The sequence below is a fragment of the Aspergillus niger genome, assembly GCF_000002855.4.
Source record: "Aspergillus niger supercontig An02".
Taxonomy (NCBI): domain Eukaryota; kingdom Fungi; phylum Ascomycota; class Eurotiomycetes; order Eurotiales; family Aspergillaceae; genus Aspergillus; species Aspergillus niger.
The window spans coordinates 1,153,973-1,172,569 of NT_166519.1; the positions used below are offsets into that span (position 1 = coordinate 1,153,973).

Consider the following 18,597-nt stretch of genomic DNA (forward strand, 5'->3'; position numbering starts at 1 on the left):
ATATCTCACACCAACTGTATAGTTAACGCTTCACCCCCTCCTCCCCGGTCCACTCAGTCAACAATCTCTCTGACACATCCCTAACCAGAACATGAACATGTTCCAAACTCCTCACACTCTGCAAAGCCGCCCAATTCTTAAACCACAGCACCCGATCCCTCGCCTCCGCCTCACTCACCCCTTCTTCCCGCACCACCGCATCCACAAACGTCCGCTGCACAAACGCCTCTATCAACGCCCGCGACTCATCCGTCACGTCCCCGTTTTCTTCCTTGACTGCCACGGGAGTCCGCAACCACACTACAATGTGCGAGATTCCGGGCGCGAGACCGTAGGGCCAGTCGTTGCGCAGGATCTTGTAATCGGATGGGTCTGCGAAGGGGATGGGGTTCTTGTAGGGGAAGATGGTGGTTTCTGTGGAAGTGGTGATGGAGGAAGTTGGGGTGGATGTGGATGGAGTGGTGGTGGATGATGAGGAAGGGGAAGAAGAGGGAATAGTCCAGCCTAGACGCTTCTGGCAGATGTAGTTTGTGATAGTGCCGTACTGTTGCTTGGTTTGATGAGACCAGGCCAGGTAGCGGGTTAGATCGGAGGGTTTCCGTTTTAGGATGCCGAGATCGTTGCGTGCTGGAAGGTTTGGGTGATCGGGTTAGTACGGAGGAAGTTAGGTTGGGAGTCGTGAGGATGGGTTGCGGGGTAAAAGGGGGTATAGCGAGTTATGGGGGAAAGAGAGTTTAAAGTCAGGGACTGGAATGCGGAACCATCAGATATTGGTTGATGGGTGGGTAGATGGACGGAATGATCGAGATGGATTCGAGGAATGAATGGATGGATGGATGAAGGGTAGGGACGCGGGGGGAAGGCGAGCATGTGAGGGGTAGAGAGAGAGTAGTGGTAGTAGTAGTTCTCTTTTTCTCTCTTCCTCTCCCTTTAGCTCACTTTACTGTATGTATAATCATTCAAGGGAACTTCTGTTATGCGTAAATCACCTACCGATGATGGACTTGAGATCCTCCCAGTCATGAAGCACGAACTCCTCGTCGGTCTGCGCGAGGACTTGACGATCGACCTCGGTCAAATTGAAGGCCGGAGGTTCCTCGGGAGTCATGGCTTTTTGTCGGCCGTTTTAGAAGGGTCTATGAGACTGTGGAAGGGAGATGACTAGACTAGCGGACAGTCGATGGGGTCCGCTAGGAAGGATCAGTCGAAAGCTAGCAAGTAGGACGGAATTATTTGTCGAGATAGGAAAAAAAGAAGCAGCGAGGGAACCGTGAACGAAGACGGGAATGCTTACCCCAGGAAAGCAAATCCCCAACGGGACTGATTCCGCGCACTGAATGAGTTGGCTGTTCACATGCTGACCGGGGCGGTTTCTCCGCACATCGGAGGTGCTATTAATCTTGTCATGTTGTTGGTTGATTATTCTCTGGTCATATTCTGATCAACTCATTCATCCATGGCAGCATTTCATACTCTTAATTTATTATCTTCACCGATAATCAATTGATTTGCCTCAACAAACTTATCGATAAGCCGATCCAGTGGCCCGATCGGGACTGTCTTCCCGTGACCGACACCGAAAATTACCGTCACAAAACCCCGACACTCTCCTCATCTCCTCACATTCTCTCTTTCAATACTCAACTCTCCCTCCTCTTCCCCTTTCTCCCCTTCACCCTCCTCCCCTTTTTTTATTATTTGTTTCCTATTCTTTTCTAATATCCTAGGGGTTACCGGAGGAATTGCCAATATGAGGTATGTGCGCGTGCTACTCGCTCCGTGACTGATGGGTGGCTAACAAAAACGTTGTCGCAAAACAGTGCTTTCTCCCCCGAGAACATCACCGGGGCCTTCATCCCCTCGGCCCTGTTTGTCGCCGGAACTTTCTTCTTCAAGCAGGAATTGACCCCCTTTGCCGTTGCTCTGGCTGCGGTGCTTGTGGGCTGGAAGGTTTTCAGCAACAGTACGTACAGGAACGCTGATCGTATGACTTTGTTTGCGGTCTTCTGACAAGTCTCAACAATTCTCTCTAGAGCCCAGAAAGGTCCTCAACCCCGGTGATTTCCAGCACTTCACCTTGAAGGAGAAGAACGACATCTCTCACAATGTCACTGTCTACCGTTTCGCCTTGCCCCGTCCCACCGATATCCTGGGTCTCCCCATCGGTCAGCACATCTCGCTTGCCGCCACCATTGGCGGTAAGGAGGTTGTCCGCTCCTACACCCCCATCTCCTCGGACAATGAGGCTGGCTACTTCGATCTCCTTGTCAAGGCCTACCCCCAGGGTAACATCTCCAAGTACTTGACTACCCTGGAGGTTGGTCAGACCATGAAGGTCCGTGGCCCCAAGGGCGCCATGGTGTACACTCCCAACATGTGCCGTCACATTGGTATGATCGCCGGTGGTACTGGTATCACCCCCATGTACCAGATCATCAAGGCTATCATTCGCAACCGTCCCCGTAACGGTGGAAACGACACCACCCAGGTCGACCTGATCTTCGCCAACGTGAACCCCGACGATATCCTCATGAAGGATGAGCTTGAGCAGCTGGCCAAGGAGGACGACGGCTTCCGCATCTACTACGTCCTCAACAACCCTCCTGAGGGCTGGACTGGTGGTGTCGGTTTCGTCACCCCTGACATGATCAAGGTATGTCAAATCCTCAGCGTCTGTCTTCCTGCATTGCCCACTAACCGATTTCTCTAGGAGCGCCTCCCTGCTCCCTCTAGCGACATCAAGGTTCTGCTCTGCGGTCCTCCTCCCATGGTTAGCGCCATGAAGAAGGCCACCGAGTCTCTCGGATACACCAAGGCTCGTCCCGTCAGCAAGCTCGAGGACCAGGTCTTCTGCTTTTAAAGCAGCAATGAGAGATGACTTCTTTGAGCGAAATGCGCGGACGACATAGACTGTCTCTGCAGGACAGATTCCGGTAATTGATAGATTGTCGATAGAAAAGCCCGTTACGGGCCGACCGTTGGTCATCTGGGTGCTTGATAAACGGTGTCATGAGTCAATGCGAGAAGACCAATAATTACCATTTCGGATACAACATACATGTCACTTGATATTAATCGCAGAGCGCCGTGCGTCAGACAACATCTTTAGGTATTGTATGATTACGTCTATTAAGACTGCTGTACTTCCACCATCGAATCCACCATAGCCAGGAACTTCTGTTGGTATTCGTCGGCCGTCGTTGTAATTGTCATGGGCCCCTGGCGACCAATGACATTGAATGTCTGAATCACCCCCGTCATGGCCTGGGCATGCAATTTGTGTCTTGCCCAGAAGAAATCCAACAACACTGCACGGTACTTCCACTTCCCATCTGCAGACTCTAAGCCGATGCGCCATGGAGTGTGCCTGCCAACAACCTCGGGCTGCGAGGAGGCCGGAAACCGTACGAGGAAAAGAGAGTAATCAACTGCATTGGACGACCGGAGAAAGTCCGTGTCAGCTTCCAGGACTCGCTTCAGGGACTCGTATTGTTCTTGCGAAAGCCGGATCTTGTCGTCAAATTGATCGGCAATCTTTCGCAGCGTATCTTCGCTGACCAGCGGATCAGGTACCAGGTCCCGCTCTGGATAGAAATAGTCTATCGGCTTGAGGTCGTATTTCTCCCATTGATCTGCGTTCGGATCCTCGGTTTTCCCGTACAAGATATTGTCCATGATGATGTGATGGGCTGGCGTGGACCCTATAAGGCTCCCGAGGGTCGGATACGGCGCATACACATAGTCGGTAATCCATACCAATAAGGAATCGCGATGAGCGCTCATATATTCGTAGTAAGGCTCGAGCAGATCCTCGCGGAAAAAGGAATGTTCAAAGTGTCGGGGGAGACTTTTGACAAGAAATTTGCCATTGGAGGTCTGGAAGAAGGTCTATCAGAGCAGTCAATCAGTACACAAACATTCCAATGGCCTTTCGTGGTGTTCATACCGATCCCGACAATCCAAGATCGCCCATTGGTTTCAACGGGACAGTTTTCTTCTCATCCCGGAAGCTCGCCTTGTACTCATTTTCGTCAATCTCCCATGTTTCGCTGCGCAGCTTCCGGAAAAGATGACTTCCATATCGGAAAAGCTTAATGTAGAAGATACGGAAGAAGGCTAGGATGCGCCCGATGAGGGTTTTGCGGAAGGTTGCTGGGTCGCGGAATAGAGCGAGTTGGATAGACTTGGATAGGGCTGCCTGACGACGACTACTACCCATGATCGCGGTGGATATGAATGACTGAGGGCAGGATATATCGGTGATGATAGTGCATGGCTGTTTGGGGGGTTAATATGAAGTTGAGAGAAGTAATTGCCAGGTTTGGGACACGAGGTTGCGTTGCTGGCGCTGCAGAGAACCGTGACGTCAGAGAAGGGGGTGGTCTCATATCCGCTCACATGACATGAGGGTTTCAGCAGTCAGATGACTATATTTCACGTGACTCTCTCCGATGAGTCATGAGGGCAGAGCTCACCGCCCGGGCAGTATGGGCGATTGCCGAATGGAGGCTCAGAGCAAAGAAAAAAGTCCCCCCCTCCAAAGCGAGGCTCTCGATTCCCCTCCATTTATGGGTCGCCATCTGGTAAGCGGGGCACGCCGATTTTCCAGCGGCATTTTCCAGTCTGTCCGCTCATACTACACACAAAATAGTCGCTGCTCCTGCGCCCGCGGTGCTTTTTCTTCTGCTCATTTAAATCCCTGGCGCTCGTCTTTTTCCTCCGCGTCGCTTTTGAAGAACAAAGCTGCCGCCATGACGTCCGCTTACGACCTCGCTGTCTCCGTCGAGGGACTCTCCATCCAGTCGACCTCCGAGACCTCCAAGTTCCCCAACTGCTTCCCCTCCCTGAACCCCGTCGACGTTTACAGAGAGCACATTGCGGAGGAGCTTGCCAAGATCACCGGTCTGGACGCGGAGAAGATCTTCTCCCGTATCGCATGGACGAACTCGTTGGACAAGGGTGACCTGGTGTTGCCGGTACGCGACCATCATAAAAACACAATTGGATTGGATTTTGTTGGGCCACATGACACCGACTAATGGAGCATGTTATCTCTAGGTCCCCTCTCTTCAGATCAAGAAGAACCCCCAGGAGCTGTGCAAGGAACTCGTCGAGAAGTTCCCCGAGTCCGACCTCATCCTCCCCCCCGTTGCCTTCGGTCCTCACATGCAGTTCTTCTTCCGGCCGGAACGTCTCACCACCAACGTCGTTAGCCGTATCTTGAAGGAGAAGTCTGCCTTTGGTACCAATGGCAACGTTGGTCTGCGCGACCCCGCTGACCCCTCCAAGGGTCGCAAGCGGATCATCGTCGAGTTCTCGTCTCCCAACATCGCCAAGCCCTTCCATGCTGGTCACCTGCGCAGTACCATCATCGGTGGTTTCCTTGCCAACCTCTACACGGTCATGGGATGGGACGTCATCAAGATGAACTACCTTGGTGATTGGGGTAAGCAGTACGGTCTGCTTGCCAATGGTTTCAAGATGTTCGGTAGCGAGGAGGAGCTGACCAAGGACCCCATCAACCACCTGTTCAACGTCTACGTCAAGATCAACGGCATTGTCTCCGAGCAGGAGGGCCCCATCAAGGAGCTCAAGGAGCAGATCAAGGCCAAGAAGGAGAAGGGCGAGGACGCCGCCGAGCAAGAGAAGGAGCTTGCCAAGCTTGTTGATGCCAGTGAGGACGAGAACGCCCGCCGTTACTTCAAGAGCATGGAGGATGGTAACCAGGAGGCTCTTGCTCTCTGGCGCCGGTTCCGTGAGCTCAGTATCGAGAAGTACAGACAGACCTATGCTCGTTTGAACATTGACTTTGACGTCTACTCTGGAGAGTCTCAGATCAAGCAGGAGAGCATGACCTCCGCTTACGAGACCATGGAGAAGGTCGGCGTGTCCGAGAAGTCCGAAGGTGCTGTCATCGTCGACTTCACCAAGCACGGCGCCAAGAAGCTTGGAAAGGCCATCATTGTCCGCAAGGACGGCACTCCTCTCTACCTGACCCGTGATATTGGTGCCATCCTCGAGCGTGAGGAGGCCTACAAGTTTGACAAGATGATCTACGTCGTTGCCGCTCAGCAGGACCTCCACTTGGCTCAGCTGTTCAAGATCACTGAACTCATGGGCTACAAGGATCTGGCCAGCCGCTGCCAGCACATCAACTTCGGTATGGTGCGCGGTATGAGCACCCGTAAGGGTACTGTCAAGTTCTTGGACGACATCCTCCAGGATGTCCGTGACAAGATGCACGAAGTCATGAAGAAGAACACCGAGAAGTACGAGCAGGTCGCCGACCCTGAGGGCACTGCTGACATCCTGGGTATGTCCTCCGTCATGGTTCAGGACATGACCGGAAAGCGGTACGTACATCCCTTTGCCCCATGATAGCCTCTCAATTTGCTAACGAAACACAGTATCAACGGCTATGACTTCAACCTGGATGCCATGACCTCTTTCGAGGGTGACACCGGTCCTTACCTGCAATACGCTCACGCCCGTCTCTGCTCCATTGTGCGCAAGTCCGGCCTGAACGTCGACGAGCTCGACACGGCCAACCTGAGCCTCCTGACCGAGACCCACGCTACCGACCTTGCTCGTCTGCTCGCCCAGTGGCCCGATGTGCTGCTCAACACGACCCGCACCCTGGAGCCCACTACTATCCTCACCTACCTGTTCCGCATGACCCACGTGCTTAGCTCCAGCTACGATGTGCTCAAGGTTGTTGGTAGCGAGCCTGAGCTCAAGAAGGCCCGTATGGCTCTGTACGAGTCCGCCCGCCAGGTGCTGCACAACGGTATGCGCATCCTGGGTCTCAGCCCTGTCAACCGGTACGTTTAGCCCCGATTCCCACGCCTAATATGCACAATACTAATGAATCATCTATAGTATGTAATGGAAGCGACCATAAAAGATATACATTTAGTGTGACAAAATACCAAGCATTTTTTTTAGCGTTTACATCACGTTCAAGAGACTCTCAATCACACCGTAGGATCAGTTATGAAAGTAGTATCTTTAAGCCGCAATAATACTCCGCCCCATGAACCCCGAAGTGATCGACACAATACATCACTTTCGTCCGAATCTCACATCGGGGTCGTAGTCTAGATCCCATGAACGATCACCGAAACTCAAATAAACCCCGCAAGGTAGGCAGCCAGCCGAGCGGGTATGTAACTTGTAGACGCCGTCCTCGGGCAACACCAGTACCAGTGGGGACTCTCGGCCTCGGGGACTTACCAATCGTGATCGGCTTTGCTTTTTGCAATTGCAGGTTGTACCAGATCCTCGGGATCCTGCAAAAAGTTTATTTTGGTTTCTTTTTAGTAGAGTTCTGGTTAGTAATAAATTGTTTATTCAGAATCTGTCCTGCATTGTCTGAACATGTGGGTCACGTGGTTAGTACGCATTGGGGGATTTTGGTTATAGTATATGATTTGTGTTGAGAATGAATGGAGGGATTTATGAGACAGTTGAGTAGACTTGGGTTTTGAAAAAGATGTAACTTTGATTAACTTACTACTGGTAGTATTTTGCGTTTTGTGCAGATGGGTAGTAGTTGAGGGTGTGGATTGATTTGTTTGAAGGGGTCCTTCTTTCAGGTGTAGTATCGTTATTTGAAGGCTACTGGTATATATATCTTGGTTGAAGTTAAAGTCCGACGGATGAACCACAGATTATCTTAATAATGTTGGTTAACTGTAGTACTAGGTCTCCAGCAATCATAATAGATAACATGGTAATATTAGCAATTGGGGAGGATTCATATCCATTAATAGTAAGAATACATCTCGTAGTATGCATAGTTACCTCAATGGTGGTTTAGTTAGCCCACGCACTACATAATATTCAGGCATAGAAAAGTAAAGAACAACCCAGTGAACTTTCCTTTGGCTTTGATACCACCATTTAGTAGTCAAAGAAAGGAAAAGCAATTCTACACGATACTGCTCATCAGGTACGTATATGTCCTTGGTGAACAATGCAAATCTGACCACTGAGCTTGAATTGTTTACGTCTCTTCGCTATATTGAATCATTAGGATCATGCTCGGACTGTGAGTTAAAGCGGTCGAAATTTTATGCATGTGTTTATTCGGTTATGGTCTTATGTAACCAAAGTGACCGTCGTAGTCGAGTGAGTTGACGAGGCATGACTTGTAGCATGAGAGTTTGATTTATCATTTCTACCAATTAGATACCCTTTGGAATATAGAAAGGCTGTCATAGTACGCTTCCTATCGCTCTTGTCTTGATGGCACTTGTAGCCCTTCTCTAATCCCATCATGGAAATACGAATCTGCATGTTTCCTTTTAATTGAACGTCGGAAATCCTACGGAACATCCTCAAATCGCAGTTCGGAACAGGCTCGTTTCTCCTCGGACGTTGGTGATATACTTCCGTTAATCCGTAAGGAGACCAAGATAATCAGAATGAAACTGGTTTCCAATAGCTCACCATTTTCCTGAATTCTCCAAGTCTGACTTATCGAATACGGTTTTGCTCACGTCAAGTGTCATCGGTTGGCTTGGCTTCTCGGGTGAATGGAGCCTTCATAAATCTCATAGGCTTTCCGCTTCCTAGCGCTTAGTACCTTGATTAGAGGAAGTGTCCGACTATCCACTGTGAGTAACCGTCTAGCGTGCTTCGATATGCATCCGGTTATATGGTGGTGTGCTTCAGGGGCAAACTTTTGATTATACTAGCTGAAGGAATGGGCTAACTTTGCCGGCAGATACCTAGTGTCAGATAGTGGGGAGTGGGGTTCCAGACGTGACATATGAAGGAAACGTAAAGTAGTGTGGAGCGATTTCCTTGCTGCACCTCAGTTATTGTAGGAATCTGTCTAATGGGGGGGTTCTGTATCTTCTAGAAGCTAATTCAGCAGTTGTCGGTTGTTGTAAGGGCTTCCAAGAGACAATGCTTTGTCTCTGGGCTGCAGCTTCTGATTTCCCGGCAATCATAGTTGGCTTTGTAGTCCCTGTGTTATTGCCTGGGCACACCTTTGTCAACTGCGATGGTCGTGTCTATTCGTATACTATATTGGATGTGTGTAGTAGAGGTATAAGCACTCAAGCTCGGACGACTGACCGGTTAGTTTATGGTGCGACAAGGGATCCATTGTGGCTTGCATTTGTAAGCGGAAGACTTGGAAGGCTAGCCAGTTAGGGTATCTGCAATAAGAATAAGAATGCTGGAAGGAGCTTGCCTTTCGGTCCCTGTACATCCGGACATGAATTGACCGTTGCAGACCAGCTAATTTGCATTCCATCGCTCGTCTCGAGGTCCACACTTGAAGGTTCTTGGAGCCCCGACACGTTTGAACAGATACACTAGTCATGTAAATCATCTTGTTGTCTTAAACTGACTAGTCGGTGGCTGAGAATGACAGCATCAGGCAAGATGGCTTCCTATCCAAGGGAACGCAATTTGAACACTAGAGGAGAACAGTGGCCCCGGAATCTCGACTGAGAAGCTGCTGCTCTTCCAGCAAACACTCGTGAAAGCATGGTAGCCCATATGTTGTCGGGGATCGGCAACACTAGTTACCGAACAGAGTCCCGCTGGTGCTTTGAAGTAGATATTAGTATTCCCCTGCCTTGGATTGAATCTTCCTACTTCCTAGACACGCTATATTGGTATCCCAGATAATTTAATCTATTGTTAGGAGGGTATCTTTGAATATTTTCTCCGGAAAAAACCCGACCAACCAGTGCCTATGGCATATTATTAATTAATTAATCCAGTGGTTGATATTGGAGGAGATTTAGTGCCACGAATGGTTGCCTAGCGCGTGGTGGAAGGAGGATAATATGGAAGCTTGGCATTTGCATCCTGTGCAGAAACTGCCAGCTAACGAACCCCTGGTTAATGTGGACTAGCAACGTGATCCGCTTGTTTCAGGGTGAGAACTACGGAGATGGGTTCATTCTCGTTTTGGTGGGCTTGGAAGATTCTATGTATCCGCCTCGGATGCCTCGGGAGGCCGAGTCTTTAGGGCAGTAGGGCTAGGGATCGTCGAGATGCCAATGCTGCCGATCATGAGGGTGTTCCCGAGAACCATATGTCAAGTGTTCATTGCTCTCTTTTTCTCACCAGCCGAGGAAGAAGAAGCCGGCAAATAACGCAACTGCCGAGAATTTACCATCAGCGATAATAACGCGATCGATAAGAAAAGAAGCGAAAGCATAATAAAGGAATGTCTCGGGATGGCGCCGAAAGTAGCAAAAACCCGGATGCCTAAAGGTTCCCGAGTGGGGAAGGCGCGCTGGCCCTACTGGGCGCTACTGCCCTTTTGGGATCCATCGGACCCTGTCTTTTCTTCGAGCTTAGCGAGCTTGGCTGGCCTTCCTTCCTGTTCCGTGCAAGTCTAGATCCCACTTCATTTCATCCTCAAACCGCCGTCTCCATCCAGTCCCTTCGATCGTTCGATGTGACTTCCAGGGTCCTGATCCCATTCTCATACTTCCGATGTCTCGCCGTAATATCCAAGAAAAGGAGAAGAGTGGAGGACACAACAAGTCAAATGAAAAACCTACTTATAGAACCTTTGTATCCGTCTCCATGGGTTCTCTTCCATTCCCTCATCACGCTCTCAGTCTCTCTTTCTTGTCTTTCCTTTCCCAGCTTCTCTCTAGTCCTTCCTTAATCGTACCCGGTTGATCCAGGTTCCATTCCTTCATTATCATCATGCATTTCCTCCAGAACGCCGTTGTGGCCGCCACTATGGGCGCTGCGCTGGCCGCCGCTGCTCCTCTCGAGAAGCGCTCCTGCACTTTCACCTCCGCCTCTGCTGCCAAGTCCGGCAAGTCCTCTTGCTCCACCATCACCCTCGACAACATCGCGGTCCCCGCTGGTGAGACTCTTGACTTGACTGGCCTCAAGAAGGGTACCACCGTACGTCTTCTCTAGCTCCCATAGTACTCTTCCTACTCCGATTGGACCAACTAACTCTCTTCCCTCACAGGTCATCTTCGAGGGTGAGACCACCTTCGGCTACAAGGAATGGAAGGGTCCCCTGATCTCCATGTCCGGTACCGACATCACCGTCAAGCAGGCCTCCGGTGCCAAGATCAACTGCGACGGTGCTCGCTGGTGGGACGGCAAGGGTAGCAACGGTGGCAAGACCAAGCCCAAGTTCTTCCAGGCCCACAAGCTCGACCAGTCCAGCATCACCGGCCTGAAGGTCTACAACACCCCTGTCCAGGGTTTCAGCATTCTGGCCGACCACCTGACCATCACCGATGTGACCATCGACAACTCCGCCGGTACCAGCAAGGGTCACAACACCGATGCCTTTGACATTGGCCAGAGTACCTACATCACCATTGACGGTGCCACCGTCTACAACCAGGATGACTGCCTGGCCATCAACTCGGGTGAGGTATGTATATGTCTTGCCCCATCGCGCTGCCACTGTCCCGTAGCCACACGTGATTAGAGACTGACTAGAACACAGCACATCACCTTCACCAACGGCTACTGTGATGGTGGCCACGGTCTCTCCATCGGTTCCATCGGTGGCCGCAGTGACAACACCGTCAACGACGTGACCATCTCCAACTCCAAGGTGCTCAACTCCCAGAACGGTGTCCGCATCAAGACCATCTACGGCAAGACTGGCACTGTCGAGAACGTCAAGTTTGAGGACATCACCCTGTCCGACATCAGCAAGTACGGTATTGTCGTTGAGCAGGACTACGAGAACGGCAGCCCCACCGGCACGCCCACCAACGGTGTCAAGGTTGAGGACATCACTTTCAAGAAGGTCACCGGCAGCGTCAAGAGCTCTGGTACTGACATCTACATCCTGTGCGGTTCCGGCAGCTGCTCGAACTGGACCTGGAGCGGTGTTGATGTGACTGGCGGCAAGAAGAGCAGCAAGTGCAAGAACGTCCCCTCGGGCGCTTCCTGCAGCGATTAAACGGGTCTCTGGCCAGCTGTGTTGAGCCTTCCTAGCAAGGCTGCGTGAGGTTCTCGTTCAGGACTCTGGCATCACGCCGGGAGTGTTTGTATTAGCTTTTAATTTTAGTGTATCATTGGAAAAATGCATGACTCGAGTCTAATTTACACTGATCAACAAACCAAGTACAGTGATCAATACATCAAGTATCTGGAAGCGAATCTAGAAGACAACCGACCCATTAATGTTTGGATATACCGCCATTTAAAAGTGAGGGCGTTTCCATCTGGACTGACCAGGCGTGGCTCTCTCATCGAGTGCCACGCAAGCAGGTCTGCTCACTGTGATCACATCTGTCTTACACCCGCTGTAGTACAAACTATTCTCCCGACGCGTATCTAGCACATCTTTACTTTATCGATAGGCACATGTTCTTCCATTCAATAAGCAGACAAGCCCATTCCAATCTCAAGCCACGTCCGCCTCCGATCGCACACTAATCTTCCGCCGCCAAACTCAAAAGTCAAAACAAAGCCTCCACCTGCGTCTGCGTGATGGGGGAAAAAAAAGGAGCGGTGATGTAGTCAGGATGAATTGCATTGTGCATCTTGGACTAAGACGGAGTGGGTAGGGGATCGGCAAGCGACCGTTACACCAAGATGTGATGCCAGCCAGGTACAGAGAGGGAGGCACATATCACATTGTTTGCTATCATGCAATCTATGGGCTTATATTGGAAGATAGGGATGGAAGATGTGACTGGAGGAGGTTGGTAGGTAGGTTAGTACTCATTTAGAAATCTATTGGGGAGATAGTATCTCTTTCTCATCACATGCACAGAAGAGGAGAGGAGGGGGGAATAAGCAGGTCCCCGATGACATGGCGGGGCTGAAAGCCTTGTAACTCACGATGTATTAAGTATTTACTACTGCTGGTAGAAAAGATAAACCTGGTCTAGTTTATTATGAGTGACTGGAATTCGAAGGGAGGGAAACTTTGGCCGAGTCGTAGAAAGAGAGAGGGGTCCTTTCAGCCTGATGGACGATTTTCCTTTGGATGCTGTTCAGCTGGCAAGACTAGTCATTTAATAGCAGGAGCTGATAAGAATCCTGTCCAGGGTCTGGAGGAGATGCCACCAATCACTAACCATGACCATCGGTGTCTGGAGACTGACTGGTTCCAGTCCATCGCTAATAGTTCCCCCATGCTTGCTTTTTTCCCGCCCACAAGGCGTTCGCTTCAGCACGAACGGCGTTCTCAGATTCCTTCTTCTCCAGGTGGACCCCCACGGCGATCCACCCGCTCAACAAACTAATGGTTTAACTTAGTCTACTTATCGAGATAGTTAGTTCATCGTGGCTCAGTCAGCTTATGATCGTTGCGAACGGGCGAAGACGGCGTCCTCGGGCTTGGAGGTGAATGTGGCGACCTGCGCGCGGGCTTCGGGGACCTGAACCAACAAGACTCTCATCTTGGGTCCCTAAGTGTGGCAGCGAAGCAACACGAGCATCACGGAGAAGTTCACCCAAATTCCCACATGGCATTCTTTTTTTTTTTTAGTATGGATGTAATGAGCTGGAGCTTAGCTGCGTCTCGCTGTCCCTCCCTTGTGACCGGACCGGGGTTCTCTTGCAGTGGTCTGTGAGTCGTTTATTTACTTCGGCTTTCCCTCCTCTTTCTGATCCTTTCTGTTTTCATTCTGCTTGACAGCTATACTACTACTATCTGCTGTTCTGACTACCACAGAGACTTCGAGTCATGCTCGGAGGTGTAGCACTGTGAAATCTTCAGCTATTCCCATATTCCAAGCTGTCGCCGACCACCACTTACTATACTCCGGACCTCATCCATCGATTCGAGGCCACAAGAAATGGATGACCTCTCATCTAAGCTCGATGGTTCTGACCTCGAGCGCAACGAAAGTTCCAGCTTCTTTAAGAATAATACCGTCAACGACTTTTCCTGGCGAAATCTCACCGTCACCGTCAAGGACCGCCATACTAAACAGCCCCGGAACCTGATCGATGGAATCAGCGGGTCAGTTCAGCAAGGTTGGTGGCTACTTCCCGGAACTCTATGTATCCATCCCGGACGAACACCCGATTAACTCTACCAATGAATAGGCGAACTAGTCGCTCTGATGGGTCCCTCGGGATGCGGCAAGACTACACTACTTAACGTTCTGGCTCGTCGCGCAGCATCATCGGGAGCAAAGACGACTGGAGATTGCTATATAGACGGGAAGACTGTTGATAATGCGACGTTTGGCCGACTTACTTCTTACGTGGAGCAGGAGGATGCGCTGATCGGGTCGCTGACGGTGCGCGAGACACTGAAATTCGCCGCAGATCTCTCGTTGCCCAGGTGTGTCTTTTCCTATGCTGTGGTGACTGGCGGTAGTGCTAATGAATTAGCTCCGTTACGAAGCTTCAACGGAAGGAGCGCATTCAGTCTCTTTTACAAGCTTTTGGAATCCAGAACCAGGCATCTACTTTGGTCGGCACGCCCATTCGCAAGGGAATCAGTGGTGGTCAGAAACGGCGTGTCAGCGTGGCAAGTCAACTCATGACGTGCCCTAAGATTCTGTTTTTGGATGAACCGACGAGCGGACTGGACTCGTCTGCTAGCTTTGAGGTCATCTCCTACGTCAAGGAGATGGCGGTTGCGAACAACGTACGCTAACATTCATTCGGAGAAGTCCAACCAGGCTAACATCTCACAGCTCATCATAATTGCTAGTATTCACCAGCCGTCCACGACTACATTCCAGCTTTTCGATAAGCTGCTCCTCCTCTCGAGCGGAAAAACGTGCTACTTAGGTCCTGTGACAGATGTGCCGACCTATTTTGACACTATTGGCTACTCGCTTCCAATGAACACCAACCCAGCCGAGTTTATCCTCGATCTTGTCAGCTCCGATTTCTTAGGCAGCACACAAACCATGTCCAAGGATCAGGTCCAGCGGATTCATACAAGCTGGGCTGAATCCTCCAATGCCGCAGCGCTGACAGACCAGGTCTCGCAGCGGACCATGGTATCCGAGAAACAAGCAGCTAAAACTGAAATGGACGAGCTAAGTCGCCCGGGTATTCTCAGCATCACTCTTACCCTCCTGCACCGCTCCTTCATCAAGAGTTACCGTGATGTTGTGGCATACGGCATCCGTATCGCCATGTACCTGGGTATGTATATCGGCCATCTACAGGGGAGACGAAACTGACCTATCCATTAGGGCTGGCAATCATGATGGGAACCGTCTGGCTGCGTCTGCACACCGAACAGAGCTACATTCAGCCCTTTATCAACGCAATCGTAAGCCCCCTTCGCAAGTCACTAATCAAGACAACACAGCTAACGTCTTCACCACCACCAGTTCTTCGGCTCCGCCTTCATGAGCTTTATGGCAGTAGCCTACGTTCCCGCCTTTATCGAAGACCGCATGACCTTCATCAAAGAACGCGCCAACGGACTCTACGGCGCCCTGCCCTTCATTGTCTCCAACTTTATCATCGGCCTTCCCTTCCTCTGTACATGCCCCCCATCCACCCACCATCCCAATTCACTAACAAGAAATCCAGTCCTGATCTCCCTCCTCTTCTCCATAATCTCCTACTGGCTCTCCAACTTCAACCCCACCGCCACCTCCTTCTTCACCTGGGTAATGTGGCTCTTCCTCGACCTCGTAGCCGCCGAATCCCTCGTCGTCTTCATGACCTCCATCTTCCCCAACTTCGTCATCTCCCTCGCCCTCGTCGCCTTCGCCAACGGTCTCTGGATGAGCGTCGGCGGGTTCCTCGTGACCCCCAAGATTCTCAACCCCTTTTGGAAATACGTTTTCCATTATATAGATTATCAGGTACCTCCACCCCTTCCCCCAAGCACCCCTCCATCAACACCCAATACTAATAGGCGGATGAAAGGCATACGTCTTCCAAGGCATGATGGTCAACGAATTCCAGCATAGGACCTACTCTTGCGGCGAATCCTGCCAATGCATGTATCAGACGGACTTGGCCTCCGAGTGTAAGATCCGCGGGACGGGCGTACTGCAGGAATATGGCTATGCTACGGGCAGGACGGGTAAGTGGGTGGGGATTCTTATTGGTATTATTGCTGTGTATCGGCTTTTTGCGTATTGTGCGTTGGTGGTGAGGAGGACTTAGTATGTATTGCATAGTGGTATCGATAAGGTTGGTTAGGGGGATTAGTGTACTGAGTACTACTCTTAGTACTACTTACTTGCTTTGATTAATGATTTGTGATGAGGTTTGTGGTTGGGGTAGGGATCATTTGGGTTGGAAGGCTCGGGTGTGTGTCTATAGTAGTATTTTGTGAATGTGGATGGCGGTAATAGATAGTATACTATGTTTCAAAAAGCAAGATTGATATACCTGCTATTGAGAATTCTAGAAGACGGTATGTATGGGAATGGTACACTTTATGGATGGTATGTTTTCTTGTTTTCATTGTATTTTCGCTAGGGTATTGGATGATGGGCAAGGTGAACATCAAAGGGTATTGAAACAATCGCTAGAGCTGGAGAAACACAACATAGAAAACACAACAAGGTATGGAGACATCGTCGCTAGGAAGGAATAATATCATTCCATAGCTCCGTCACCAGCAGATGGTTGAAGAATACCAACAGCAGCAGCAAGGGGAATCATCAAAGGTGGTCAAACAGAGGTAGGTATCCATGAAGATAACACAGGTACAAGCTGGATGAAAAGGGGCAAGACCCAACTACGCAACGGGGAGGAGAAAATAACTCAAGGGGAATTGGGGTGAAGGAAATACATCGAATCACATAACCGGGTATACCTTCTTCCTCTGCCATTACTCATATCGTGACGAGCATACGGCAGAAGGAACAAGGCGGGCCATTTGAAAGAAATAATACAAACGCTCCCAGACATTGAAAATCGCAACATGAATACCAGACACAGGACATGATGGGGCATCAACATGACATCAAACATAAGACATAACATCAGACATAAACAAAGGTCATGCAGGTCATCAGAATCATACAATCATGTCGCCATGATGGACGTGATCGGTGAAACCCGCCTCTTCTCTTTATAACACCCGAGACAAAAAACCAAGTCGTAAACCATACCAATGCAATAAATAGCCTCCCATGGCAAAAACAGAGCTCTTTTTTCCCAAAACGAACCTTCCAACTTTTTCAAGAACTAGGGCAGAAGGGACTAAACGTCCATTTTGGTATTGTGACGGTTCAGAGGTCCGCCGCATAATGATCGCCCGATAAAGACAGAAGAAGAACTTTTAGCAAACAGCGCTCCTTGCTCCGAAAGTCTAACCGATGAAGTGCGTGAGGTTGCAAGAGACAAAACGTGGATCAGAAGAAATACTAGGACAGGTAGGAGCGATATCCCCAGAGGTTATCATGGTCGTCAAGCACCACTAGTATCGACCACCGTAGGTCGATCGGCTAGAGCGTCGACTGGCACGATCTGACTTGCGATCACTCCGTACCCGCCGGGCATCTTCAATCTCCCTCATCCGCCGGGAATCTTCAATTTCCCTTACCCGTCGGGCATCTTCGATTTCCCTTCGACTATGAGCCACGCTGCCAGTGTACTCCGATCCATTGGTCAAATACTTTTTCGGCCGCTGTTTGCCTTCGATGTTCAGCTCGACCGCCCCAGTTTCGCCGGTCCGGACACTGATCTTCTTTCCGCCATCCTGAGGGAAACTCATCGTGACACCGTTTAGCGTCATGACGATGTTGTTGTCCTCTTCTGGCTTGGATCCAGCGTTGCTACCGCTCTGTGTGCGGGCATCGCTCCCACGGCTGCTGCGACTCTTCTGGCTTCCACTGTCGCTCTCGGCGCGCTGGGAGGACTTGGCCTTGAAGAGAGCATCTGCCGTCAAGGGCACGGGTGGCGCCGGGGGCACTGGTGCTTTCACTGTGCGGGTAGCTTGGTACTCCTCCGCCTCGCGATGCTTCTCATCCATCTCGTCATCCTCTTCCTCGTCATCGTCGTCTTCATCATCATCGTCGTCTGGGAAGTCGTAGATAGTTGGCTGACGGCGACGAGAGTTCTCCACGGCAATCCGCGAGGGTCTAGCAGAGTCGTGATACGCTGTAGGGCGCCGGTAGCTGCGGCTTCGCGCCGGCACGACCGTCTCCCGGGAGGACCGCCGGTAGCCGTAGCCGTCAGGCAAAGCATCCTTCATGTCAGCCATGTCAAAGGACCTAGCAGAGTGCCCGGACGTGACGGATGGTGCAGATACACCCTTGCGCGGCTCTGGGCGTTTCTGGATGATATGCGGGGTGTTCTTGTGCTTCAGTGGTGGCCGACGGTAGTAGTCCTCGTCGCGATCATGGGAAGAATGAGAGGGAAGGCGGGGGCGAGGCTCCCGAGGTGGTGGTGGCGGCGCAGGAGGGGCAGCGTCCAAGGGCTCGTCATCATCAAAGGCAGCTGAGGGAGAGTCGTAATCAACCACAGGCGCACCGTATACAGACGGGCGGCGCCCCCGCCCATCCCGCGTGCTGGAAACCGATCGCTCCTGTCGATGCTCGGAAGGGGCGCCGTAGTCGGACATGCCGCTGTAATAAGGCGACTGTTGCGAGTAATGAGAAGGCGCATACGAGGATGGGTTGTAGGCGTACGCTGACGAGGACGGCGGGGGCCCATGTTCGTAGCGACTCATGCCGGATGGTTGGTACACCA

At 50.9% G+C, this 18,597-nt stretch overlaps 8 protein-coding genes across 8 annotated transcripts; 5 read left to right on the forward strand and 3 right to left on the reverse strand.

Moving 5' to 3' along the window:
* Nucleotides 1-22: 22 nt before the first annotated feature.
* Nucleotides 23-1,108, reverse strand: An02g04850 (uncharacterized protein; the record flags this gene model as incomplete). Its single annotated transcript, XM_001399586.3, has 2 exons — nucleotides 23-627; nucleotides 994-1,108. The coding sequence occupies 2 exons, from the start codon at nucleotides 1,106-1,108 to the stop codon at nucleotides 23-25; spliced, it is 720 nt and encodes a 239-aa protein (XP_001399623.1).
* A 642-nt stretch (nucleotides 1,109-1,750) lies between these two features.
* On the forward strand, nucleotides 1,751-2,860 carry An02g04860 (uncharacterized protein; the record flags this gene model as incomplete). The annotated part of the gene is made up of 4 exons (XM_001399587.3): nucleotides 1,751-1,755; nucleotides 1,821-1,963; nucleotides 2,034-2,653; nucleotides 2,711-2,860. The coding sequence occupies 4 exons, from the start codon at nucleotides 1,751-1,753 to the stop codon at nucleotides 2,858-2,860; spliced, it is 918 nt and encodes a 305-aa protein (XP_001399624.1).
* A 269-nt stretch (nucleotides 2,861-3,129) lies between these two features.
* An02g04870 (uncharacterized protein) lies at nucleotides 3,130-4,219 on the reverse strand (the record flags this gene model as incomplete). The annotated part of the gene is made up of 2 exons (XM_059746271.1): nucleotides 3,130-3,876; nucleotides 3,947-4,219. 2 exons carry the CDS (start codon nucleotides 4,217-4,219, stop codon nucleotides 3,130-3,132), a joined length of 1,020 nt encoding a protein of 339 aa, XP_059605137.1.
* A 532-nt stretch (nucleotides 4,220-4,751) lies between these two features.
* An02g04880 (uncharacterized protein) lies at nucleotides 4,752-6,886 on the forward strand (the record flags this gene model as incomplete). The annotated part of the gene is made up of 4 exons (XM_001399589.3): nucleotides 4,752-4,976; nucleotides 5,059-6,353; nucleotides 6,408-6,821; nucleotides 6,880-6,886. 4 exons carry the CDS (start codon nucleotides 4,752-4,754, stop codon nucleotides 6,884-6,886), a joined length of 1,941 nt encoding a protein of 646 aa, XP_001399626.1.
* A 1,540-nt stretch (nucleotides 6,887-8,426) lies between these two features.
* An02g04890 (hypothetical protein) lies at nucleotides 8,427-9,999 on the forward strand (the record flags this gene model as incomplete). The annotated part of the gene is made up of 8 exons (XM_059746272.1): nucleotides 8,427-8,435; nucleotides 8,562-8,654; nucleotides 8,706-8,766; nucleotides 8,867-9,157; nucleotides 9,279-9,334; nucleotides 9,437-9,493; nucleotides 9,765-9,860; nucleotides 9,898-9,999. 8 exons carry the CDS (start codon nucleotides 8,427-8,429, stop codon nucleotides 9,997-9,999), a joined length of 765 nt encoding a protein of 254 aa, XP_059605138.1.
* Nucleotides 10,000-10,683: 684 nt separating this feature from the next.
* On the forward strand, nucleotides 10,684-11,917 carry pgaB (endopolygalacturonases pgaB-Aspergillus niger; the record flags this gene model as incomplete). The annotated part of the gene is made up of 3 exons (XM_001399591.3): nucleotides 10,684-10,890; nucleotides 10,961-11,377; nucleotides 11,453-11,917. The coding sequence occupies 3 exons, from the start codon at nucleotides 10,684-10,686 to the stop codon at nucleotides 11,915-11,917; spliced, it is 1,089 nt and encodes a 362-aa protein (XP_001399628.1).
* Nucleotides 11,918-13,466: 1,549 nt separating this feature from the next.
* On the forward strand, nucleotides 13,467-16,981 carry An02g04910 (uncharacterized protein; the record flags this gene model as incomplete). Its single annotated transcript, XM_059746273.1, has 13 exons — nucleotides 13,467-13,537; nucleotides 13,688-13,947; nucleotides 14,020-14,260; nucleotides 14,311-14,569; nucleotides 14,619-15,078; nucleotides 15,129-15,208; nucleotides 15,270-15,752; nucleotides 15,817-15,976; nucleotides 16,074-16,086; nucleotides 16,180-16,204; nucleotides 16,251-16,343; nucleotides 16,509-16,582; nucleotides 16,912-16,981. 13 exons carry the CDS (start codon nucleotides 13,467-13,469, stop codon nucleotides 16,979-16,981), a joined length of 2,289 nt encoding a protein of 762 aa, XP_059605139.1.
* A 342-nt stretch (nucleotides 16,982-17,323) lies between these two features.
* On the reverse strand, nucleotides 17,324-18,595 carry An02g04920 (uncharacterized protein; the record flags this gene model as incomplete). The annotated part of the gene is made up of 1 exon (XM_001399593.3): nucleotides 17,324-18,595. A coding segment is annotated over one exon (1,272 nt), but the record flags the coding sequence as incomplete, so codon positions are not given.
* Between the last annotated feature and the right edge of the window lie 2 nt (nucleotides 18,596-18,597).